The 25319-nt window shown below is 50.0% G+C and overlaps 3 protein-coding genes across 3 annotated transcripts in view; all 3 read left to right on the plus strand.

The window, feature by feature from the left end:
- Positions 1–4521, plus strand: part of LOC135531669 (coiled-coil and C2 domain-containing protein 1A-like) — a 301157-nt gene extending 296636 nt beyond the window's left edge. The window contains 1 exon segment of the mRNA XM_064959578.1: positions 272–4521. Coding sequence (XP_064815650.1) covers positions 272–304 — 33 coding nt within the window. The 3' untranslated portion in view covers positions 305–4521.
- A 1470-nt stretch (positions 4522–5991) lies between these two features.
- Positions 5992–19674, plus strand: LOC135531685 (methylthioribose-1-phosphate isomerase-like). Its single transcript, XM_064959579.1, has 6 exons — positions 5992–6320; positions 8633–8856; positions 10299–10468; positions 12817–12993; positions 13507–13731; positions 15031–19674. Exons 1-6 carry the CDS (start codon positions 6018–6020, stop codon positions 15162–15164), a joined length of 1233 nt encoding a protein of 410 aa, XP_064815651.1. The 5' UTR covers positions 5992–6017; the 3' UTR covers positions 15165–19674.
- Positions 19675–19910: 236 nt separating this feature from the next.
- LOC135531701 (UPF0390 protein zgc136864-like) lies at positions 19911–23956 on the plus strand. Its single transcript, XM_064959580.1, has 3 exons — positions 19911–20045; positions 20828–20883; positions 23221–23956. The coding sequence occupies exons 1-3, from the start codon at positions 19964–19966 to the stop codon at positions 23383–23385; spliced, it is 303 nt and encodes a 100-aa protein (XP_064815652.1). The 5' UTR covers positions 19911–19963; the 3' UTR covers positions 23386–23956.
- The last annotated feature ends 1363 nt before the right edge of the window (positions 23957–25319 follow it).

Genomic DNA, 25319 nt, shown 5'->3' on the forward strand with positions numbered 1-25319 from the left:
CTCTCTCTCTCTCTCTCTCTCTCTCTCTCTCTCTCTCTCTCCCCTCCCTCTCTCTCTCCCTCTCTCTCCCTCCCTCCCTCTCCTCTCTCTCTCTCTCCCTCCCTCCCTCCCTCTCCCTCCCTCTCCCTCTCCCTCTCCCCCCTCTCCCTCTCCCTCTCCCTCTCTCTCTCTCTCTCTCTCTCTCTCTCTCTCTCCCTCTCTCTCTCTCTCTCTCTCCCTCCCTCTCTATCCCTCTCCTCTCTCTCCCTCCCTCTCTCTCTCCATTCGTCAGTTGGAATCTCTGAAGAGGAAACGCCTGGTCTAAGAAGAGGAGGACAGAGGGACTGGAGAGTTGGCTGGAGTACTGTTATGTTACTCACACACACACAGCCAATCACCTTCGACATCTTCCTGCCACTCCTCTGCTCCTCTCTGCCTCCTCCACTAATGCTCTTCCTTTTACTCTGTTCTTTACTTTTGTATTGTCATTCATTCAATCAGTTAGGAAGAAGAACCCGTTTGACTAAAACAGGCCTGCCTCCCAAATGGCACCCTATTCCCTATATAGTGCACTACTTTAGACCAGGGCCCATAGGGACTGATATAGGGAATAGGGCACCATCGAGATACACGGCAGAATGGGATCCTGTGAGATTGATAGTGACATGAAGACAGAATGCAGGGCAGGACAGAGAATGTCTTATTTGCACTTGAAAACAAAAACACTACCGATTATTACCAAAACCCTGCCGCCTTCACTATAGTCTTTCAAGTCCTTCAATGGCTCTCTCTCTTTCTCTCTGTTCAGAGTGGTGTGTGTAACTCCTGGTCTCCGCATTGTGTGCGTGGGTGCGATGTTAATGAGCTTAATGTAATCTGTCTGCTCCACTATTCCCAGATTACTGTAATATGACCCGTTTGGTGCCGTGTGATATGGGAACGACACGGAAACGGGAACTATATCCCATAATGAGGGATTAGCTAACACTGGTGTCGCCGTGGAGACGTCTCATTCAGGGAAGTGAGGAGAGGAGGTACCCCAGGGGTTAAATTGAAGAGGACAGGATGAGAATTGGTGTAGAACAGACCAGTAGCTGTAAAACCCACTGGATTATCTTTGAATTGGGATAGAGGTTCTCTATTCATTGTAATGCTATGGTACGGAGTCTGGGAGCCGTTTAAAAGGACCCCTCTTATAGGACCATATTTAGCCTATTGTGATGTCATCAATTAGGCTTGCGTCATGTCACTATGACGTCATCTGTTAGAATGTTCAAAGGACTGCGTCATGACCGCATTGTGATGTCATCAGTTAGAAGGTGTGTTCCTCTGTTCAGACGTTGCTGACGCCAGATCTTACATCGCCTGGATAGGTGTTTTACATATCAGCTAAACACATCACATGTTAAAGCAATCTGGTGCACCGTTGATGACGTGGCGTGCAACCAGTGGTTGATGCATGTGACATCTGAGCAGAGAGACGCAACCAGAATGTTTAACAAAGGATCGCTTCATCTGGTTGTGATGTCATCAGTTGGAATGTTCTGCAAAGGGCTACATCCAATTATGATGTCAGAATCCCAGATTAAAGCATGATGAGTAAACTGTCACTATGACCTGAGTCAGAACCTGAAGCACATACAGTATGTGACTTCATCCGTGTCCAAGCTGGCCTGATGTCGGCCCCAAATCCTACAGGGATCCTCTAAGAATGAGAAGAAGAGGCTTCAGTGCACTTCCTGTTCCTCGTTCCGAATGTCATGGGCAGGAAATGCGCGCTTTACTTACTGACTTCCAGACAGGCAGAGAGAGGGACAGGCAGACGGGCAGAGAGAGGGACAGGCAGACGGGCAGAGAGAGGGACAGGCAGACGGGCAGAGAGAGGGACAGGCAGACGGGCAGAGAGAGGGACAGGCAGACGGGCAGAGAGAGGGACAGGCAGACGGGCAGAGAGAGGGACAGGCAGACGGGCAGAGAGAGGGACAGGCAGACGGGCAGAGAGAGGGACAGACGGGCAGACAGGCAGAGAGAGGGACAGACGGGCAGACAGGCAGAGAGAGGGACAGACGGGCAGACGGGCAGAGAGAGGGACAGACGGGCAGAGAGAGGGACAGACGGGCAGAGAGAGGGACAGACGGGCAGACGGGCAGAGAGAGGGACAGGCAGACGGGAGACACAGGCAGAGCTTGTCAGAGGGGACACTGTTTAGTCAGTGTGGTTTGGCCGTGGTGGGCCGGGGACCACAGCTGCCTATAGTGTTGAGGTCAGACCCTTTATTCAGATTTTGGGTAGGGAAAGGAGGTCTCATCCTCTACCCCTCTATATACCCAGACACCCTGAGGTCTCCTCCTGTACCCCTCTATAGACCCAGACACCCTGAGGTCTCCTCCTATACCCCTCTATATACCCAGACACCCTGAGGTCTCCTCCTGTACCCCTCTATAGACCCAGACACCCTGAGGTCTCCTCCTCTACCCCTCTATAGACCCAGACACCCTGAGGTCTCCTCCTGTACCCCTCTATATACCCAGACACCCTGAGGTCTCCTCCTGTACCCCTCTATATACCCAGACACCCTGAGGTCTCATCCTCTACCCCTCTATATACCCAGACACCCTGAGGTCTCCTCCTGTACCCCTCTATATACCCAGACACCCTGAGGTCTCCTCCTGTACCCCTCTATAGACCCAGACACCCTGAGGTCTCATCCTCTACCCCTCTATAGACCCAGACACCCTGAGGTCTCCTCCTGTACCCCTCTATATACCCAGACACCCTGAGGTCTCCTCCTGTACCCCTCTATATACCCAGACACCCTGAGGTCTCCTCCTCTACCCCTCTATAAACCCAGACACCCTGAGGTCTCCTCCTCTACCCCTCTATAGACCCAGACACCCTGAGGTCTCCTCCTGTACCCCTCTATAGACCCAGACACCCTGAGGTCTCCTCCTCTACCCCTCTATATACCCAGACACCCTGAGGTCTACCCCTCTATAGACCCAGACACCCTGAGGTCTCCTCCTGTACCCCTCTATAGACCCAGACACCCTGAGGTCTCCTCCTCTACCCCTCTATATACCCAGACACCCTGAGGTCTCATCCTGTACCCCTCTATATACCCAGACACCCTGAGGTCTCCTCCTGTACCCCTCTATATACCCAGACACCCTGAGGTCTCCTCCTGTACCCCTCTATAGACCCAGACACCCTGAGGTCTCCTCCTCTACCCCTCTATAGACCCAGACACCCTGAGGTCTCCTCCTCTACCCCTCTATATACCCAGACACCCTGAGGTCTCCTCCTGTACCCCTCTATATACCCAGACACCCTGAGGTCTCCTCCTGTACCCCTCTATATACCCAGACACCCTGAGGTCTCCTCCTCTACCCCTCTATAGACCCAGACACCCTGAGGTCTCCTCCTCTACCCCTCTATAGACCCAGACACCCTGAGGTCTCCTCCTCTACAGACCCAGACACCCTGAGGTCTCCTCCTGTACCCCTCTATATACCCAGACACCCTGAGGTCTCCTCCTCTACCCCTCTATATACCCAGACACCCTGAGGTCTCCTCCTGTACCCCTCTATATACCCAGACACCCTGAGGTCTCCTCCTGTACCCCCTATCGGTCTCTCTCCTCTCTCTCTCTCTCTCTCTACACTACAACAGTAATTTAGTAGCCTACTGTAGTGGGATCTGTCTCTGTATCCACAGCATCTGAGTTGGGTTCCAACCTGTCCATATAATCTGATTCATTATGAGCTAAAAGGCAAAACTGATCCTACATTATGAATCACTCCATACTAGATCTACTCTGAGAAGCTTTGAGGATAGAGGCTGAGTCCCCCAGTCCTGGTGGCTAAACTGATCCTAGATCAGCACTGCTGCTCTGAGAAGCTTTGTGGAAACAGGCCCAGTCCCCCAGTCCTGGTGGCTAAACTGATCCTAGATCAGCACTGCCGCTCTGAGAAGCTTTGTGGATACAGGCCCAGTCCTGGTGGCTAAACTGATCCTAGATCAGCACTGCTGCTCTGAGAAGCTTTGTGGAAACAGGCCCAGTCCCCCAGTCCTGGTGGCTAAACTGATCCTAGATCAGCACTGCTGCTCTGAGAAGCTTTGTGGATACAGGCCCAGTCCTGGTGGCTAAACTGATCCTAGATCAGCACTGCCGCTCTGAGAAGCTTTGTGGATACAGGCCCAGTCCTGGTGGCTAAACTGATCCCAGATCAGCACTGCTGCTCTGAGAAGCTTTGTGGAAACAGGCCCAGTCCCCCAGTCCTGGTGGCTAAACTGATCCCAGATCAGCACCGTTTTTTGTTTAGTTTGTTTTTTTTATGTTGAAAACATGTATCCATTGTTGGCAATCAGTCAGAAAAGACCTGTTTAATATGTTATATATACAGCATTGACTATGGCTCTATTTTTAAATGAAGAACGTGTGTGTGTCCAAAGGTGATGGAGAATGAACTATTAACTGGCATTATAATGATGTGGTCAAATGTCTTGGGAATCATGGTTGGATTAAATACCAGAATGAATTAAGCCTGTATATTGTGTTTAATTTATTTGTGTGTGAGTGAGAGAGTGTGTGAGAGTGAGTGTGTGTGTGAGTGAGAGTGTGTGTGAGTGAGAGAGTGTGTGTGTGTGTGTGAGTGAGAGACTGTGTGCGTGAGAGTGTGAGTGTGAGTGCTTGTGAGAGTGCGTGTGAGAGTGTGTGTGTGTGTGTGAGAGTGTGTGTGTGTGTGTGTGTGAGTGAGAGAGTGTGTGTGTGTGAGAGAGAGTGTGTGTGTGAGTGAGAGAGTGTGAGTGTGAGTGAGCGAGTGTGAGTGTGTGTGAGTGAGTAATTGATGAAATACCGGTGGTGTTTCCAGACACCAGTATTGCCTACATCATCTCTCTAGACTGACTATAGTATATAGCTCAGTATACAGCTCGTCAAGTCTCTATAGACTATAAATCAGTATACCGCTCCAGAGAGGACTAGGGTAGTCTGCAGAGAGGACTAGGGTAGTCTGCAGAGGGCTATAGTACAGTCTATATATAGAGGACTATAGTACAGTCTATATAGAGAGGACTATAGTACAGTCTATATAGAGAGGACTATAGTAGTCTATACAGAGAGGGCTATAGTACAGTCTATACAGAGAGGGCTATAGTACAGTCTATATATAGAGGACTATAGGACAGTCTATACAGAGAGGACTATAGTACCATCTATACAGAGAGGACTATAGTACAGTCTATATAGAGAGGGCTATAGTACAATCTATATAGAGAGGACTATAGTAGTCTATACAGAGAGGGCTATAGTACAGTCTATATAGAGAGGACTATAGTAGTCTATACAGAGAGGGCTATAGTAGTCTATACAGAGAGGACTATAGTACAGTCTATACAGAGAGGGCTATAGTACAGTCTATACAGAGAGGACTATAGTACAGTCTATACAGAGAGGACTATAGTACAGTCTATACAGAGAGGACTATAGTACAGTCTATACAGAGGACTATAGTAGTCTATACAGAGAGGACTATAGTACAGTCTATACAGAGAGGACTATAGTACAGTCTATACAGAGAGGACTATAGTACAGTCTATACAGAGAGGACTATAGTACAGTCTATACAGAGAGGACTATAGTACAGTCTATACAGAGGACTATAGTACAGTCCATAGCTGCAGAGATGACTATAGTACAATCAAGTCTGTACAGTATAATCTGTCTCGCTCTATAGCTGCAGAGAGGACGAGACAATGGCTTCAGTACGTGTTCCTTCGTTCTCCCTAAACCCCGAGATGAGAGGAGCTGCAGCCTGCTCCGTTGTTGAAGGGTAAGAAAGAGCACCGACTCAACTCCTCCAGTTACGCTAATACATCTGATCTGAACGCGACGTGTCTACAAACAAAACAGAGGGCAGAGAGAAGAGGAGAGAAGGAGAAGGTCTGTCACCGCCAAAAAAGAGCGCGCGAGAGGTGGGCGTGGACAAAGTTCGGAAAGGCAGGGTCGGTTTCCTGCCGGGGTAAGCACGTGGTTCCGTATGTGTGTCAGACAGAGGTTTTCTGAGCTCCCCCTCTCTTTTTTCCCCCCCAGACAGTTAATATTCATTTTCCAGCACTTTTATCCTCTACCAACCCACGACGATTCGAAACGACAACCGGGAGGAGTGTGTGTGTGTGTTGTGCCATCCGATCCATCTCGTTCGCGGGTCATGACGCTCGAGGCGATCCGTTACCGGGCCGGGTCTCTGCAGATTCTTAACCAGCTGCTCCTACCGCAGGAGACTGTGTACGATGAGGTCCGCACAGTGCAGGACGGCTATGAAGCGATCAAGTCCATGAAGGTAAGAAATATCACTCTCTGTCTTCTCCCTCGTTCGTTTCCTGTCCGATTCCACGCTCACTACGTGTCACCTCCCGGTGTGTGTGTTTCTAGTTAGCAGTGTTTCCACCACAGTGTGTGTAGCTATGCTGACTACGGGTGTCTTTGTGTCAGACAGGGTGGATATTTAGTGTGAGCTGTGCACCCTGCCCTCGGTTCTGTCACAGAGCATATCAGGGCGGTGTTGTGCGAAGGGCTTGTGGCCTGTGACAGGCTCTTTGTTGAAGTCCAGGGCCTGTGTGTTTTGACCGTCCCTGTTATTTCCACCGATTACTACCGTCCGCAGCGCCGTATTGCATGGAATAGCGGCCCCGGTGTGGACGCTCGGGGTTGGATCACACACACAGTGTGTCACTCGTTCGTTTTTACCGGCTCGGTTTCTCAATTTAACGTGATCCTAAGCGACAATGGATCCAATTATTTATTTACCGTTTAACGTTAACCCGTGCCACCGACAAAAACCACCGTGCCAGGTATCCGCACACCCCATGAAAACGCCCACCCCCTTCGCTCCCTTTATCTTGCTCTCACTGTAAAGATTGTCTATGCATTATTAATGACCGATTCCCGGGGTTTTGTTCGCTCCTGCAGTCGGTGCTCTGCCGCTTGTTGACTCCTTTTATTAGTGTTTGGCGACGGCTGTTATCAGAGCGGTTCTGATAAGGAGAGGTGTTTTGTTGATCGTCAAATAGACTAGTTCTCTTTTCTTGTTATTCTACATAATAAACCTCCTTCCATTTGATACAGACACCCTCTCTTCATCTCCCTCTTTGTCTCTCTCTCACACACACACACACACACACACACTGAGATACTCTCCATCTGAGCATCAGTCCAACTTCAGACCTGTGATGGAATGCCTATTAAACAGTATGATGTCGTCATGGTGATAGTAATGGTAGTGTCTCTGGGGATGGATGATACCAAGCTGCCGCTGATCTCACACACTGGTGACGTCACACACCACGACTCACTGTCCTGCTGTCTGTGTGTCCTGACTATCGCCCTGCTTTGTGTCGGCAGGTAGCCCAGTGGTTAGAGGGTTGGGCGTGTGTGTACAGTCCTGTCTGGTGTTGTCTGCGTACGGTCCTGTCTGGTGTTGTCTGCGTACGGTCCTGTCTGGTGTTGTCTGCGTACGGTCCTGTCTGGTGTTGTCTGCATACGGTCCTGTCTGGTGTTGTCTGCATACGGTCCTGTCTGGTGTTGTCTGCGTACGGTCCTGTCTGGTGTTGTCTGCGTACGGTCCTGTCTGGTGTTGTCTGCGTACGGTCCTGTCTGGTGTTGTCTGCGTGCGGTCCTGTCTGGTGTTGTCTGCGTACGGTCCTGTCTGGTGTTGTCTGCGTACGGTCCTGTCTGGTGTTGCCTGCGTACGGTCCTGTCTGGTGTTGTCTGCGTACGGTCCTGTCTGGTGTTGTCTGCACACGGGCCTGTCTGGTGTTGCCTGCATACGGTCCTGTCTGGTGTTGTCTGCGTACGGTCCTGTCTGGTGTTGTCTGCGTACGGTCCTGTCTGGTGTTGCCTGCGTACGGTCCTGTCTGGTGTTGCCTGCGTACGGTCCTGTCTGGTGTTGCCTGCGTACGGTCCTGTCTGGTGTTGCCTGTGTACGGTCCTGTCTGGTGTTGCCTGCGTACGGTCCTGTCTGGTGTTGTCTGCGTACGGTCCTGTCTGGTGTTGTCTGCGTACGGTCCTGTCTGGTGTTGCCTGCGTACGGTCCTGTCTGGTGTTGTCTGCGTACGGTCCTGTCTGGTGTTGTCTGCGTACGGTCCTGTCTGGTGTTGTCTGCGTACGGTCCTGTCTGGTGTTGTCTGCGTACGGTCCTGTCTGGTGTTGTCTGCGTACGGTCCTGTCTGGTGTTGCCTGTGTACGGTCCTGTCTGGTGTTGCCTGCATACGGTGTTGTCTGCATACGGTCCTGTCTGGTGTTGTCTGCGTACGGTCCTGTCTGGTGTTGTCTGCGTACGGTCCTGTCTGGTGTTGTCTGCATACGGTCCTGTCTGGTGTTGTCTGCGTACGGTCCTGTCTGGTGTTGTCTGCGTACGGTCCTGTCTGGTGTTGCCTCGTACTGCATAGTCAGTCTTCTGGACAGGAGAGTTCTAGAGGAGTGTGGGGGTTCCAGCAGGCGAGGAGAGATGGGAGGAGACAGGTGTATGATAAAGACCAATGAGAGAGTTCGATAGACACACATGTCCTCCCTCTCTGGTTTACCTGGAGGATTACAAGAAATGTTCAAAGGCTCAATTCCATTCCTTCTCCCCTCCATTCCTTCTCCCCCCAGGTACGGGGGGCTCCTGCCATCGCCATCGTAGGCTGTCTGAGCCTGGCAGTGGAGCTGCGCGCAGGTGCCGGGGGCAACGACCCCGTGACCTTCATCCGGGAGTCTCTGTGTCACCTGACTTCTGCAAGACCCACGGCCGTCAATATGGGCCGGGCCGCCCGAGAACTGATGGAGTTTGCCGAGAACGAGAGCATGGAGAAAAACACAGAACAACTCACAGAGAGGTGTGGAGAGATGGAGAGAGGGATGGGTGGAGAGATGGAGAGAGGGATGGGTGGAGAGATGAAAGAGAGGGATGGATGGAGAGATGGAGAGAGGGATGGGTGGAGAGATGGAGAGAGGGATGGGTGGAGAGATGGAGAGAGGGATGGGTGGAGAGATGGAGAGAGGGATGGGTGGAGAGAGGGAGATGGAGAGAGGGATGGGTGGAGAGATGGAGAGAGGGATGGGTGGAGAGATGGAGAGAGGGATGGGTGGAGAGATGGAGAGAGGGATGGGTGGAGAGATGGAGAGAGGGATGGGTGGAGAGATGGAGAGAGGGATGGGTGGAGAGATGGAGAGAGGGATGGGTGGAGAGAGGGAGATGGAGAGAGGGATGGGTGGAGAGAGAGGGAAGGATGGATGTAGGGGGAGGGATGGATGTAGAGGGGGTGGATGTAGGGAGAGAGAGAGGGTGGGATGAATGTAGAGAGAGGGATGGATATAGGGAGAGAGAGAGAGGGTGGGATGAATGTAGAGAGAGGGATGGATGTAGGGAGAGAGAGGGATGTATGGAGAAAGATTGATGGATATAGGGAGAGAGGGATGGAAGGATGTATGGAGAGAGGGGGGGCAGAGAGAGGGGGGGGACCCAGAGAGAGGGAGACCCAGAGAGAGGGAGACCCAGAGAGAGAGCTAGAGAGAGGTAGACACAGAGAGAGAGCTAGAGAGAGAGGTAGACCCAGAGAGAGAGAGAGAGAGAGAGGGGGGAGACCCAGAGAGAGAGAGAGAGAGGGGGGAGACCCAGAGAGAGAGAGGGGGAGACCCAGAGAGAGAGAGGGGGAGACCCAGAGAGAGAGAGAGAGAGAGAGAGGGGGAGACCCAGAGAGAGAGAGAGAGAGAGGGGGGAGACCCAGAGAGAGAGAGAGAGAGAGAGAGAGAGGGGGAGACCCAGAGAGAGAGAGAGAGAGAGAGGGGGAGACCCAGAGAGAGAGAGAGAGAGAGAGGGGGAGACCCAGAGAGAGAGAGAGAGAGAGAGGGAGAGACCCAGAGAGAGAGAGAGAGGGGGAGACCCAGAGAGAGAGAGAGAGGGGGGAGACCCAGAGAGAGAGAGGGGGAGACCCAGAGAGAGAGAGAGAGAGAGAGAGAGGGGGAGACCCAGAGAGAGGGGGAGACCCAGAGAGAGAGCGAGAGGGGGGGAGGCCCAGAGAGAGGGGGAGACCCAGAGAGAGAGCGAGAGGGGGAGACCCAGAGAGAGAGCGAGAGGGGGAGACCCAGAGAGAGAGCGAGAGGGGGAGACCCAGAGAGAGAGCGAGAGGGGGAGACCCAGAGAGAGAGGGAGAGGGGGAGACCAGACAGTGAGAGAACATGAAAGTGGACTAAACTAAAGAGTAGATCAGAAGGTGAAAAGGGAAGACTGCTTTATGACAGACACACTCCCTCTCCTCTAACCCCGCCCATTCTGCAGTGTGATTGGCTGGATCGAGGAGATGCTGGAGCGGGATGTCAATGACAACAAGAAGATCGGTAACTACGGAGCTCAACACATCCTGTCTGGTGTTCCCCGAGACTCAGTCACGATCTTAACTCACTGCAACACCGGGTCACTGGCCACGGCAGGATACGGCACCGCACTGGGTAAGACAGAGAGTCTCTGTGCTCTAGTACCAGACTCTAACCAGTCTCTGTGCTCTAGTACCAGACTCTAACCAGTCTCTGTGCTCTAGTACCAGACTCTAACCAGTGTCTCTGTGCTCTAGTACCAGACTCTAACCAGTGTCTCTGTGCTCTAGTACTAGACTATAACCAGTGTGTCTCTGTGCTCTAGTACCAGACTCTAACCAGTGTCTCTGTGCTCTAGGACTAGACTATAACCAGAGAGTCTCTGTGCTCTAGTACCAGACTCTAACCAGAGTCTCTGTGCTCTAGTACCAGACTCTAACCAGTGTCTCTGTGCTCTAGTACTAGACTATAACCAGAGAGTCTCTGTGCTCTAGTACCAGACTCTAACCAGTGTCTCTGTGCTCTAGTACCAGACTCTAACCAGTGTCTCTGTGCTCTAGTACCAGACTCTAACCAGAGTCTCTGTGCTCTAGTACCAGACTCTAACCAGTGTCTCTGTGCTCTAGTACCAGACTCTAACCAGTGTCTCTGTGCTCTAGTACCAGACTCTAACCAGTGTCTCTGTGCTCTAGTACCAGACTCTAACCAGTGTCTCTGTGCTCTAGTACCAGACTCTAACCAGTGTCTCTGTGCTCTAGTACCAGACTCTAACCAGTGTCTCTGTGCTCTAGTACCAGACTCTAACCAGTGTGTCTCTGTGCTCTAGTACTAGACTATAACCAGTGTCTCTGTGCTCTAGTACCAGACTATAACCAGTGTGTGTGTCTCTGTGCTCTAGTACCAGACTCTAACCAGTGTGTCTCTGTGCTCTAGTACTAGACTATAACCAGTGTCTCTGTGCTCTAGTACCAGACTATAACCAGTGTCTCTGTGCTCTAGTACCAGACTATGACCAGTGTCTCTGTGCTCTAGTACCAGACTCTGACCAGTGTCTCTGCTCTAGTACTAGACTATAACCAGTGTGTCTCTGTGCTCTAGTACTAGACTATAACCAGTGTGTCTCTGTGCTCTAGTACTAGACTATAACCAGTGTGTCTCTGTGCTCTAGTACCAGACTATAACCAGTGTGTCTCTGTGCTCTAGTACCAGACTATAACCAGTGTGTCTCTGTGCTCTAGTACTAGACTATAACCAGTGTCTCTGTGCTCTAGTACCAGACTATAACCAGTGTGTCTCTGTGCTCTAGTACCAGACTATAACCAGTGTGTCTCTGTGCTCTAGTACCAGACTATAACCAGTGTGTCTCTGTGCTCTAGTACCAGACTATAACCAGTGTGTCTCTGTGCTCTAGTACCAGACTATAACCAGTGTGTCTCTGTGCTCTAGTACCAGACTCTAACCAGTGTCTCTGTGCTCTAGTACTAGACTATAACCAGTGTCTCTGTGCTCTAGTACCAGACTATAACCAGTGTGTGTGTCTCTGTGCTCTAGTACCAGACTATAACCAGTGTGTGTGTCTCCAGGTGTGGTGCGTTCCCTCCATGCTCTAGTACCAGACTATAACCAGTGTGTGTGTCTCCAGGTGTGGTGCGTTCCCTCCATGCTCTAGTACCAGACTATAACCAGTGTGTGTGTCTCCAGGTGTGGTGCGTTCCCTCCATGCTCTAGTACCAGACTATAACCAGTGTGTGTGTCTCCAGGTGTGGTGCGTTCCCTCCATGCTCTAGTACCAGACTATAACCAGTGTGTGTGTCTCCAGGTGTGGTGCGTTCCCTCCATGCTCTAGTACCAGACTATAACCAGTGTGTGTGTCTCCAGGTGTGGTGCGTTCCCTCCATGCTCTAGTACCAGACTATAACCAGTGTGTGTGTCTCCAGGTGTGGTGCGTTCCCTCCATGCTCTAGTACCAGACTATAACCAGTGTGTGTGTCTCTGTGCTCTAGTACCAGACTATAACCAGTGTGTCTCTGTGCTCTAGTACCAGACTATAACCAGTGTGTGTGTCTCCAGGTGTGGTGCGTTCCCTCCATGCTCTAGTACCAGACTATAACCAGTGTGTGTGTCTCCAGGTGTGGTGCGTTCCCTCCATGCTCTAGTACCAGACTATAACCAGTGTGTGTGTCTCCAGGTGTGGTGCGTTCCCTCCATGCTCTAGTACCAGACTATAACCAGTGTGTGTGTCTCCAGGTGTGGTGCGTTCCCTCCATGCTCTAGTACCAGACTATAACCAGTGTGTGTGTCTCCAGGTGTGGTGCGTTCCCTCCATGCTCTAGTACCAGACTATAACCAGTGTGTGTGTCTCCAGGTGTGGTGCGTTCCCTCCATGCTCTAGTACCAGACTATAACCAGTGTGTGTGTCTCCAGGTGTGGTGCGTTCCCTCCATGCTCTAGTACCAGACTATAACCAGTGTGTGTGTCTCCAGGTGTGGTGCGTTCCCTCCATGCTCTCGGCAGACTGAAGCGGATGTATTGTACAGAGACCAGACCCTATAACCAAGGGGCCAGACTGACAGCCTATGAGGCCGTGGCTGAAGGTTTCCCTGCTACTCTCATCACAGACAGCATGGCTGCACTCACCATGAGAGAGAAGAGCATCACAGGTATACACAGTCTGACTGCCTGCCTGCCTGCCTGCCTGCCTGACTGACTGCCTGCCTGTCTGACTGCCTGTCTGACTGCCTGCCTACCTGACTGACTGCCTGTCTGACTGCCTGTCTGACTGCCTGCCTGTCTGACTGCCTGTCTGACTGACTGCCTGACTGAATGCCTGTCTGACTTTACTCTCTCTTCTTCTCCTTCTCCAATAACTGCTCTGGTTTGATGTTCTATCCATCTCTTATCACTATACTGTTATTTCTTCTCTCTTTCTCTGTCTATCCCTTCCCTCTATCCCCTCTCTCTCTGTCTATCCCCTCTCTCTGTCTATCCTCTCTCTCTGTCTATCCTCTCTCTCTGTCTATCCCCTCGCTCTGTCTATCCCCTCTCTCTGTCTATCCCCTCTCTCTGTCTATCCCCTCTCTCTGTCTATCCCCTCTCTCTGTCTATCCCCTCTCTCTGTCTATCCCCTCTCTCTTCCTCTGTCTATCCCCTCTCTCTTCCTCTCCCCGTCTCAGCTGTTGTCGTAGGGGCGGACAGGGTGGTTGCTAACGGTGATACGGCCAACAAAATCGGCACGTACCAACTGGCCATCGCCGCAAAGCACCATGGGATCCCGTTCTACGTGGCGGCGCCCAGCACGTCATGTGACCTGAGTCTGGAGAGCGGCCGGCACATTGTCATCGAGGAGCGCCCCGCCGAGGAACTCACCAGCATCAACGGAGTACCCATCGCTGCCCCAGGTGTGTGTAGGGGTGGAAGTGGGTGTGTGTTTGTGTTTGTGTGTGGAGGTGGGTGGGTGTGCGATGACAGAAGACAGACCGTGCGTTAATGAGGTGTGGAGAAGCTAGATGGTGATGGACAGACAGCGGGAGACAATGGCAGAGGGAGAAACAGACAGATTGATAGAAACATAGTGATAGAGCTGGGGAGAGAGAGATAACAGTGTAGTGGGAGAGAGATAACAGTGTAGTGGGAGAGAGATAACAGTGTAGTGGGAGAGAGATAACAGTGTAGTGGGAGAGAGATAACAGTGTAGTCCCTGGTAGAGAGATATAAAGGTGTAGTGGTAGAGATATAACAGTGTAGTCCCTGGTAGAGATATAACAGTGTAGTCCCTGGTAGAGAGATAACAGTGTAGTGGTAGAGATATAACAGTGTAGTCCCTGGTAGAGATATAACAGTGTAGTCGCTGGTAGAGATATAACAGTGTAGTCGCTGGTAGAGATATAACAGTGTAGTCCCTGGTGGAGATATAACAGTGTAGTCCCTGGTAGAGATATAACAGTGTAGTCCCTGGTAGAGATATAACAGTGTAGTGGTAGAGATATAACAGTGTAGTAGTGGTAGAGATATAACAGTGTAGTCCCTGGTAGACAGACAGACAGGGGGGACAGTGTAGTGGTAGAGATATAACAGTGTAGTCCCTGGTAGACAGACAGACAGACAGACAGACAGACAGACAGACAGACAGACAGACAGACAGACAGGGGGGACAGTGTCGTGGTAGAGATATAACAGTGTAGACAGACAGACGGGGGACAGTGTCGTGGTAGAGATATAACAGTAGACAGACAGAGGGAACGGTGTATTCTCTGGAGAATGTACCGGAGCTGATTGACTTGTGACACGTGTCTCTAATTAAAGAACTCTGGAGGAGCTCTGTGACATCACAGTAATTATATTATCCTCTCCTTTAATGGAGACGCTGTTCCCCGGGGTGTTCCTGCTCTCTCTCTCCTTCTCTTCCCTCCCTTTACACCCTCACTCTACCATTATCTACCTCCCTTCTCCCTTCTCTTCCTCTGTCGCTCTCTACCGTCTCACCCTAAACCCCACCCCCTAATTTATCCTGCTCTCTCTCTCCTTCTCTTCCCTCCCTTTACACCCTCACTCTACCATTATCTACCTCCCTTCCTTCTCCCCTCTCTTCCTCTGTCGCTCTCTACCGTCTCACTCTAACCCCCCACCCCCTAATTTATCTTGCTCTCTGTCCCTTCACCCGTCTCTCTCTCTGTCTGCCCTCCTCTCTCCCTCTCCAGGTATTGATGTGTGGAACCCGGCGTTTGACGTGACCCCCCACCAGCTGATAACAGGGGGCATCATCACAGAGCTGGGGGTGTTTCTGCCCTCGGAGCTGCAGGCAGCACTCACCGGCCGTCTCACTGCCCTGTAGACGGCACTATCACCACCCGCTGGCCGCCGTGCGCTACTGCACCTTAATATTCCTGCTCTCACTCTCTCATACGACTTCCACGTCCTCACGCACACAAATGATGTGGAAGTCCAGTTTTGTTACATTTACACACACAGTCAGTGTTCTACAAACTCACACGTTTTACGTGTGTCTCACACACACATCAACACAGGAACTCAGACACACACATCAAACCCGCTCCTGTCTCTCTCCTCTCTCTGGTCTCTCCTGTCCCTCCCTCTCTCTCCTCTCTCTGGTCTCTCCTGTCCCTCCCTCTCTCTCCTCTCCTGTGTTCATCTCCTGTCTCTCTCCTCTCTCTGGTCTCTTGTCCCTCCCTCTCTCTCCTCTCTCTGGTCTCTTGTCCCTCCCTCTCTCTCCTCTCTCTGGTCTCTCCTGTCCCTCCCTCTCTCTCCTCTCCTGTGTTCATCTCCTGTCTCTCCTCTCTCTGGTCTCTCCTGTCCCTCCCTCTCTCTACTCTCTCTGGTCTCTCCTCTCTCTGGTCTCTCCTGTGTTCATCTCCTGTCTCTCCTCTCTCTGGTCTCTCCTGTCCCTCCCTCTCTCTACTCTCTCTGGTCTCTCCTCTCTCTGGTCTCTCCTGTGTTCATCTCCTGTCTCTCTTCTCTCTCTGGTCTCTCCTCTCTCTGGTCTCTCCTGTCTCTCTCTGGTCTCTCCTCTCTCTGGTCTCTCCTGTCCCTCTCTCTGGTCTCTCCTCACTCTGGTCTCTCCTGCCCCTCCCTCTCTCTCCTCTCTCTGGTCTCTCCTCTCTCTGGTCTCTCCTCTCTCTGGTCTCTCCTCTCTCTGGTCTCCTCTCTCTGGTCTCTCCTGTCCCTCCCTCTCTCTCCTCTCTGGTCTCTCCTCTCTCTGGTCTCTCCTCTCTCTGGTCTCTCCTCTCTCTGGTCTCTCCTGTCCCTCCCTCTCTCTCCTCTCTCTGGTCTCTCCTGTGTTCATCTCCTGTCACCGACAGAACGAACCAGTCTCCTTCAGAAGAACTGGCCTATACTACATCCTGATCAGATCAGAGTTCTCCAAACAGTTAGGAATGAAAAATGTAACAGTTATACCCAATCACAATATTATATATTCACATGTAGTTTTCTCTGGAAAAGTGTTTCATAGAAATGTGAGTTTAAGAAAATTGACGACACTTGATTGCTGAAAATACATTGGTGAGTCTCAAATAGCACCTTATTCCCTTTATAGTGCACTATTTGACTACAGCCCATAGGCTCTAGCCAAAAGTAGTGCACTATATATGGAATAGGGCTCTAGCCAAAAGTAGTGCACTATATGGGGAATAGGGCTCTAGCCAAAAGTAGTGCACTATATAGGGAATAGGGCTCTGGTCTAAAGTAGGGCACTATATAGGGAACAGGGCTCTAGCCAAAAGTAGTGCACTATATATGGAACAGGGCTCTGGTCTAAAGTAGTGCACTATATATGGAACAGGGCTCTGGTCTAAAGTAGTGCACTATATATGGAACAGGGCTCTGGTCTAGAGTAGTGCACTATATAGGGAACAGGGCTCTGTGCCTAAAGTAGTGCACTATATAGGGACTAGGGGGGTCATTTGAGACACAACCATTACCAAAGTAACTGAAATTAGAACTATTCAAACCAAAACAAAGCAAGTTGACATTATCTCGAGCAAAACCTCTTTAGTCAGCTGATGCGTATAACTTGTGGCTACCTCCCTATACCTCACATAATGTCTGTACCTCGCTGGTCCAATCTGTACCGTATCGTCCCCGACCCCCAGGGTTATCAAACCTCTCCTCAGACGTTTCACCTGGTCGAGGGCTTGATGATTAGTTGACAAGTTTTTTTTTTTTTTTACCTTTAGTTTACTAGGCAAGTTAAGAACAAATTCTTATTTTCAATGACGGCCTAGGAACAGTGGGTTAACTGCCTGTTCAGGGGCAGAAAGACAGATTTGTCAGCTCGGGGATTCGAACTTGCAACCTTTTGGTTACTAGTCCAACGCTCTAACCACTAGGCTACCCTGCCGCCCTTGAATCAGGAGAGCTAGCTGTGGACCTGGGTCCCGGAGGAGAGGTTTAAAAACCACCGCCCTACTGTACCATATCAGACTACACAGAATACACAGAAACACTATATATACTCTCAACACCAATCTCCATCTTATTAGGCCTGGACAACAAGTCAAGCAAAATAAACCCTTTTTCCTCTTGGCCCGAGATGGAACTCTCGGCTTTAAACAACAATTGAATGGAATGTTGATGTTTGTTCTAAAGATTGTATTTCTATGATGTACTGAATGTCACAGGGGCCCTGCACTGCTCAATGCCTTTCACCACCAGCACCACCGCTCACACACAGGACAGGACAGGACAGGACAGGACAGGCAGGCATCCCGAATGGCATCCTATTACCTAAATGGTGCAATACTTTTGACCAGAGCTTTGGTCGTAAGTAGTGCACAATAGAGGGAATAATAGGTTGTAATTTGGGACAGGGCCCAGGACAGCAGGCTAACAGGGAGGAACGTAGTCCTTCAACCCCCCCCCCCCCCCCCCCAAACTCCTTGCTCTAGTGAACCGCTAGGCCACGCCCATGAACGTTAGTTTCTTCTCCGCAATGAGACTGGATCTGAGAACGATTTCTAGAACGCAAACGCATTCTAACCATTCTGATTGGTCCCACAAACCGATGGGTTGGGCCAGAGTCAGAAAGGCGGCGTTTTGAAAATTCGTCATTGGCTTTGATACTCTGATTGGTTAGAGATGATCCAATCGCTGATGACTTTGTTTTTTTACAACACCCCTCATTATGTCGTCGCCACAAACGCCTTCAACGATGGCAGTCTGACTGAAGTATGTAGCCAACATAGAGCAGGGGGAAAATGTACAGTCCTTTGAGTTGTCAGGCAAGTCTGGAAGGTCAGAGGTGAAATACATCCCCAAATCCACTACTCTACTACTCCATCATCCCTCATTCAGAAACCTCTGATCTCTAAACACACCACACCTCCTCGCCCATTGGACCATTTCTGGTCCACACCAGGCATTCTTATCTAGAACTTTCATGTCAAAAAAAATAATACATTATTTTGAATTCTAGAATCCGTAGTGTCATAACTGTTCCATATTCTAGAATCGCAGTAGAACAGAGACCCCTACGTCCCCAACCTCTCCCTGTCAAACTTACCCCTCTCTCTCTCTCTCCCTTCCTCTCACAGCGATGCTGTTGGCTGTCAAATCACATAAGGGTCTAGAATCAAACACCACTGTTGTGTTTTGGGGTTCCTTTCTTTGTCTTTTATTTTGAGAAACTGAACTGGAATAAATCAGAGGGGAGAGTTTTAACGGTCGAGAACAATGTAGCAACTTTGTCGCCATCCGTAGATTGTTATGTTGAAAACTTTTTAAAAAGGGTACGAGAATCCGTTTGTCTCTTATCATGAAGACTTTTGTTGTTGTTGTCGTTGACTGGAAACCAGATGCTGTTCTGTGTTAACATTTCACCCCTTGTAGTCCGGGGCATTGTTTGGCATGACAAAGAGTGGAAGGATGGCACGAACAGACTGGTAACCAGGCTACTCTTGTTTGGCTGTGATCAGTTGTTTTATTGTGGTGATTCTTAGTGATAAAGCTGTTGTTAATGAGACTACACTGAGAGGCCTCCTCGACCACACACACATATTATCACACACACACACACACACACACACTGATAAAATGTCAGGATAGACTGTGTTTAATTGGAATTATCTGCCAGTCAGTCACCCAAAGGTTCTGTTTATTTAGCAGGCTCGGGGATGTGTCCCAAATGGCACCCTATTTCCTTTGTAGTGCACTATTTTTAACCTGGGCCCTATAGGGTTCTGATCAAAAGTAGTGCACTAATATAGGGAATAGGGTGACATTTGGACGCATACTAGATCTAGACAGAGGACACCCTATTGAATAGTGTAAAATATCTCCTACTCTCTGTACTGAGGGCATCTTAAGAGGCAGTAAATCCCCAGTGTACTGTAGGAAACCATCTGTCCTTCCTCTTGTTCTCCGTCCCCAATAACCACACTAGGATACTATCTAGTATGCACGGGCTGAATTGCTTCATACTAAGTAGTATGCAAGGGTGGATACTTCGGGACATGACCTAATGAGTCTAGTTTTTGGGAGAGGAAGATGCCAAATTAAGTGCCAAATGCAACGCTATCATCACTTCTACTCCCTCTGAGATTTCAACCAACGGGAGATTGTCCTGATGACCGGGTGTTTGTGAATAAGCCAATAGGAAGCATGGCTGGTGATATTAGTGCGGGTGGGGGTGTAGTCGATTAGAAGGCCTCTTTCTACGTGTAGTTATGTTATTGTTTATATTCATATCTGGGGTTTAGTTTTGTATCATGTGGAAATAGTTCAAAAATTGATGTTTTTTTAATATGAATATAATGCTGTAAACTGCATACCTGAATTAAGAAGAGATTTCTCTTTCACGACAATACAATAAAGAGTGAACAAAAACATGTCAGCTGTCGGCGTTGTATCTTTTAGGTCGTGGGACATTTCTTAGTACATACAATGATCGCCTATCTAATTTATACATTCATTTCATGTCAAGGTGCATGTTAAATAAGTAATGTATCTAACTTGGCACAATTCAAACATTTTATTGATTCAGTTCAAAAAAATATTCCAGAGACTTTATTTCCGTATTTTCCACAACCTCAGTACTCCAGTATCCCAGAATGCCATGTTGTAACGCCCATCTACATCCGGTCTGGAACAATACGGCGAAAACAGCTTCGAGGCAAGATGGCGCAAGGTAAACAGAAGTTCAAAGCGCAGCCCGGTGGAACCAAGAAACCTCAAAAAAACAAAGGTCCCAGAAAAGGAGGTACGTACAGAGTGAAATGGTTGATGTCTTGTATTCTAGCGATTTCGCCTGGGCTTCGTATATATATATACTCAAAAAGTAGTTGCGGCGGACATGCTGGCTCAAACACGGGTCAGTGAGGAGACAGTTTCTATTGAAAAACTGCGTGGGAACTAGACTGTCAAGGGTGCGGGCGCCCCCTCAAATGGAACTCATCATAGCACACTCATTTGAATTGCATCGCGTAACATTGCATGTGCATAACAAGACACATTCGACAGTTGTCCCGATGTTTAGGCCTACTTACTGGCCCTGCTGACAACTTGTGAAGGAGAACTGTAGGGCAGCTTAGCTATTTATAGGGAGATTTGTAATGGCATTATCAGTCACACAAAGATTACACAGTGTCTGGCCTTCACTTCCCCTGCCAGCTAGCTAACCTCGATTCCCTTATGGGCTGCTCCAAATGGAAACTTTGCTTAACTACAGTACTTGTTACGAATCTGTTTGGCTTAAGGGTACAATCTGCGATTGCTACATACATTGCTTCACTTTTCAAGTAAGTTTATAGCCAATTGATTCTCGAGGAATATAACTTTTATAAATGCCTCATGATGAGCATAGTTCAAACCATCAGAACCATCCCTCAACGATTTACCAAAACGGAGGCGGGGTGTTGGCTTTGTTATTGTTGGCCCCTTTAACCACAGTTGGTTTTTTGTAAGGGGGTCAATAAATATCTACACTGAGGTTTTATTGTTGGTTACAAATCTCACCCCTCACTTGTTGCTGCTGTTTCACAGGGAGGACGATCGCACCGAAGAAGGTTAAAGTGGTACAGCAACAGCAGTTGAAGAAGGTAAGACAGCAGCTATAGGACAGCAGCTATAAGAGCCCATACTGTCCATTACGGAATAATGCGAGAGTTTAAAAACTACCTGTTCAGGCTGGGGGCTACCACTTGTATATAGGCTGGGGGCTACCACTTGTATATAGGCTGGGGGCTACCACTTGTATATAGGCTGGGGGCTACCACTTGTATACAGGCTGGGGGCTACCACTTGTATATAGGCTGGGGGCTACCACTTGTATATAGGCTGGGGGCTACCACTTGTATATAGGCTGGGGGCTACCACTTGTATATAGGCTGGGGGCTACCACTTGTATATAGGCTGGGGGCTACCACTTGTATATAGGCTGGGGGCTACCACTTGTATATAGGCTGGGGGATACCACTTGTATACAGGCTGGGGGCTACCACTTGTATATAGGCTGGGGGCTACCACTTGTATATAGGCTGGGGGCTACCACTTGTATATAGGCTGGGGGCTACCACTTGTATATAGGCTGGGGGCTACCACTTGTATATAGGCTGGGGGCTACCACTTGTATACGGGCTGGGGGCTACCACTTGTATACGGGCTGGGGGCTACCACTTGTATACGGGCTGGGGGCTACCACTTGTATATAGGCTGGGGGATACCACTTGTATACGGGCTGGGGGCTACCACTTGTATATAGGCTGGGGCTACCACTTGTATATAGGCTGGGGGCTACCACTTGTATATAGGCTGGGGGCTACCACTTGTATACGGGCTGGGGGATACCACTTGTATACGGGCTGGGGGCTACCACTTGTATATAGGCTGGGGGCTACCACTTGTATACGGGCTGGGGGCTACCACTTGTATATAGGCTGGGGGCTACCACTTGTATATAGGCTGGGGGCTACCACTTGTATATAGGCTGGGGGCTACCACTTGTATACAGGCTGGGGGCTACCACTTGTATATAGGCTGGGGGCTACCACTTGTATATAGGCTGGGGGCTACCACTTGTATACAGGCTGGGGGCTACCACTTGTATACAGGCTGGGGGCTACCACTTGTATACAGGCTGGGGGCTACCACTTGTATATAGGCTGGGGGCTACCACTTGTATATAGGCTGGGGGCTACCACTTGTATACAGGCTGGGGGCTACCACTTGTATACAGGCTGGGGGCTACCACTTGTATATAGGCTGGGGCTACCACTTGTATATAGGCTGGGGGCTACCACTTGTATACAGGCTGGGGGATACCACTTGTATACAGGCTGGGGGCTACCACTTGTATATAGGCTGGGGGCTACCACTTGTATACAGGCTGGGGGCTACCACTTGTATATAGGCTGGGGGCTACCACTTGTATACAGGCTGGGGCTACCACTTGTATACAGGCTGGGGGCTACCACTTGTATACAGGCTGGGGGCTACCACTTGTATATAGGCTGGGGGCTACCACTTGTATACGGGCTGGGGGCTACCACTTGTATATAGGCTGGGGGCTACCACTTGTATACGGGCTGGGGGCTACCACTTGTATACGGGCTGGGGGCTACCACTTGTATACGGGCTGGGGGCTACCACTTGTATACGGGCTGGGGGCTACCACTTGTATACGGGCTGGGGGCTACCACTTGTATACGGGCTGGGGGCTACCACTTGTATACGGGCTGCGGGCTACCACTTGTATACGGGCTGGGGGCTACCACTTGTATACGGGCTGGGGGCTACCACTTGTATACGGGCTGGGGGCTACCACTTGTATACGGGCTGGGGGCTACCACTTGGGACATACCATCTGTGGAGAATCCACCACGGTCTATCTGTGGGACATACCATCTGAGGAGAATCCACTACGGTCTGTCTGTGGGACATACCATCTGAGGAGAATCCACTACGGTCTGTCTCTGTGGGACATACCATCTGAGGAGAATCCACTACGGTCTGTCTGTGGGACATACCATCTGAGGAGAATCCACTACGGTCTGTCTCTGTGGGACATACCATCTGAGGAGAATCCACTACGGTCTGTCTCTGTGGGACATACCATCTGAGGCAACATGCACTGGGATACAGTCAGCACTGTCTACAGATGGAAACCTCTCAGAGAACCTGGACCCTGACAGGACCCAGAAATCGTCCATCTTATAATGCGTGCAACTCATCCGAAAAAGTAGGGATGAGTTGTACTTTGACGGACAAAAACGCAGATCAATGCAGATGTATGTATGTATGTAGACATGTCCTGGATTGTCCCCCAATGAAATGTCCTGCGGTGAGGAATGCTTTTCTTTAGGCGATGATGTAAGTCGTATATGAATGAATCTGTGTGGCTGCTCCCTAATCCCATGTCCCCTGCTGTTCCCCCCCAGGGCCTGGAGGTGGCGATCAGGAACAAGATAGAGGAAGAGGTGACTCACCGAGCCAGTACGAAACTCCACAAGAGACTGAGTATTGTGAAGGGGGCGGAGGTGAAACCAACCCCCTCTAAAGGAAACAACCATCCCAACCACCCTGCACCCAGCACCTCCAAATAACACACTCTGTTATTCTGTCTGTCTGCTCTTGACTGCTTTCGCTGTGGTAGATAGAAGTTAAATATGTCTCCCAAATGGCACCCTATTCCCTATATAGTGTTGTACTTTATGAACAGGGGCCCATAGGGCTCTGTCTAAAGTAGTGCCCTGTATAGTGAGTAGGGCGGCATTTGGAACGAATACAATGTGTTTGGCACTGCTGCTCGGACTGACATGAAGTCCTGTACGTCACGGCTGAGGAGTGTAATAACCACGTCTCCAATAGATGGCGCTGTAGTAGTCCAGTTTTGGTGAGTTTTTCTGGTAGACTTGGCTGCTTGCTATCGCCTGCGAGGAGACAAGGAAAGGAGACGAGGAACGTGAGGATGCCAACAGAGGAATATTGAGATGCACCTTAGATAGTCAACGGTCGACATTTGGGATCTCTGTCATGTGTATTGAAGGGGCCATGGAGTATTTAGTTTTGTGTGAGTCTTGTCTCGTGTTGCACTGTCTTCAGAACTGAGACACACGTTTCTCCCATATACTGTATTCCAATGCAAAGGACGTGAATAAAAAACTGTGGACATTTTGTAACGTAACAGAGTTATTTTGTCTTGTATGGGCGTGTGTAGTCCTATCCAGACCTGTGTGTGTAGACCTATCCAGACCTGTGTAGACCTATCCAGACCTGTGTAGTCCTATCCAGACCTGTGTAGACCTATCCAGACCTGTGTGTGTAGACCTAGCCAGACCTGTGTAGTCCTATCCAGACCTGTGTAGTCCTATCCAGACCTGTGTGTGTAGACCTATCCAGACCTGTGTAGACCTATCCAGACCTGTGTGTAGACCTATCCAGACCTGTGTAGACCTATCCAGACCTGTGTAGACCTATCCAGACCTGTGTAGTCCTATCCAGACCTGTGTAGACCTATCCAGACCTGTGTAGACCTATCCAGACCTGTGTAGACCTATCCAGACCTGTGTAGACCTATCCAGACCTGTGTGTGTAGACCTATCCAGACCTGTGTAGACCTATCCAGACCTGTGTGTAGACCTATCCAGACCTGTGTAGACCTATCCAGACCTGTGTAGACCTATCCAGACCTGTGTAGTCCTAGCCAGACCTGTGTAGACCTATCCAGACCTGTGTAGTCCTATCCAGACCTGTGTAGTCCTATCAGACCTGTGTAGACCTATCCAGACCTGTGTAGACCTATCCAGACCTGTGTAGACCTATCCAGACCTGTGTGTAGACCTATCCAGACCTGTGTAGACCTATCCAGACCTGTGTAGACCTATCCAGACCTCAGTAGTCCTATCCAGACCTGTGTAGACCTATCCAGACCTGTGTAGACCTATCCAGACCTGTGTAGACCTAGCCAGACCTGTGTAGACCTATCCAGACCTGTGTAGTCCTATCCAGACCTGTGTAGTCCTATCCAGACCTGTGTAGACCTATCCAGACCTGTGTAGACCTATCCAGACCTGTGTAGTCCTATCCAGACCTGTGTAGACCTATCCAGACCTGTGTAGACCCATCCAGACCTGTGTGTATAGACCTATCCAGACCTGTGTAGTCCTATCCAGACCTGTGTGTATAGACCTATCCAGACCTGTGTAGTCCTATCCAGACCTGTGTATGGGCCTGTGTAGTCCTATCCAGACCTGTGTAGTCCTATCCAGACCTGTGTAGACCCATCCAGACCTGTGTGTATAGACCTATCCAGACCTGTGTAGTCCTATCCAGACCTGTGTAGACCCATCCAGACCTGTGTGTGTAGACCTATCAGACCTGTGTAGACCCATCCAGACCTGTGTGTATAGACCTATCCAGACCTGTGTCGACCTATCCAGACCTGTGTGTGTAGACCTATCCAGACCTGTGTAGACCTATCCAGACCTGTGTAGACCTATCCAGACCTGTTTATGGGTGTGTGTAGACCTATCCAGAC

Source organism: Oncorhynchus masou, chromosome 5 (genome assembly GCF_036934945.1).
Source record: "Oncorhynchus masou masou isolate Uvic2021 chromosome 5, UVic_Omas_1.1, whole genome shotgun sequence".
NCBI classification, from domain to species: domain Eukaryota; kingdom Metazoa; phylum Chordata; class Actinopteri; order Salmoniformes; family Salmonidae; genus Oncorhynchus; species Oncorhynchus masou.

What these genes read in the sequence shown, in the direction of transcription:
- LOC135531685 (XM_064959579.1), top strand. Translation starts at nt 6,018, where the DNA reads ATGTGTGTCAGACAGAGGTTTTCTGAGCTCCCCCTCTCTTTTTTCCCC. An exon ending in AGGATACGGCACCGCACTGG is followed by an intron (nt 10,469 to 12,816) that starts GTAAGACAGAGA and finishes GTGTGTCTCCAG; the next exon opens with GTGTGGTGCGTTCCCTCCAT. An exon ending in GAGAGAGAAGAGCATCACAG is followed by an intron (nt 12,994 to 13,506) that starts GTATACACAGTC and finishes TCCCCGTCTCAG; the next exon opens with CTGTTGTCGTAGGGGCGGAC.
- LOC135531701 (XM_064959580.1), top strand. Translation starts at nt 19,964, where the DNA reads ATGGCGCAAGGTAAACAGAAGTTCAAAGCGCAGCCCGGTGGAACCAAG. An exon ending in CAAAGGTCCCAGAAAAGGAG is followed by an intron (nt 20,046 to 20,827) that starts GTACGTACAGAG and finishes GCTGTTTCACAG; the next exon opens with GGAGGACGATCGCACCGAAG. An exon ending in AGCAACAGCAGTTGAAGAAG is followed by an intron (nt 20,884 to 23,220) that starts GTAAGACAGCAG and finishes GTTCCCCCCCAG; the next exon opens with GGCCTGGAGGTGGCGATCAG.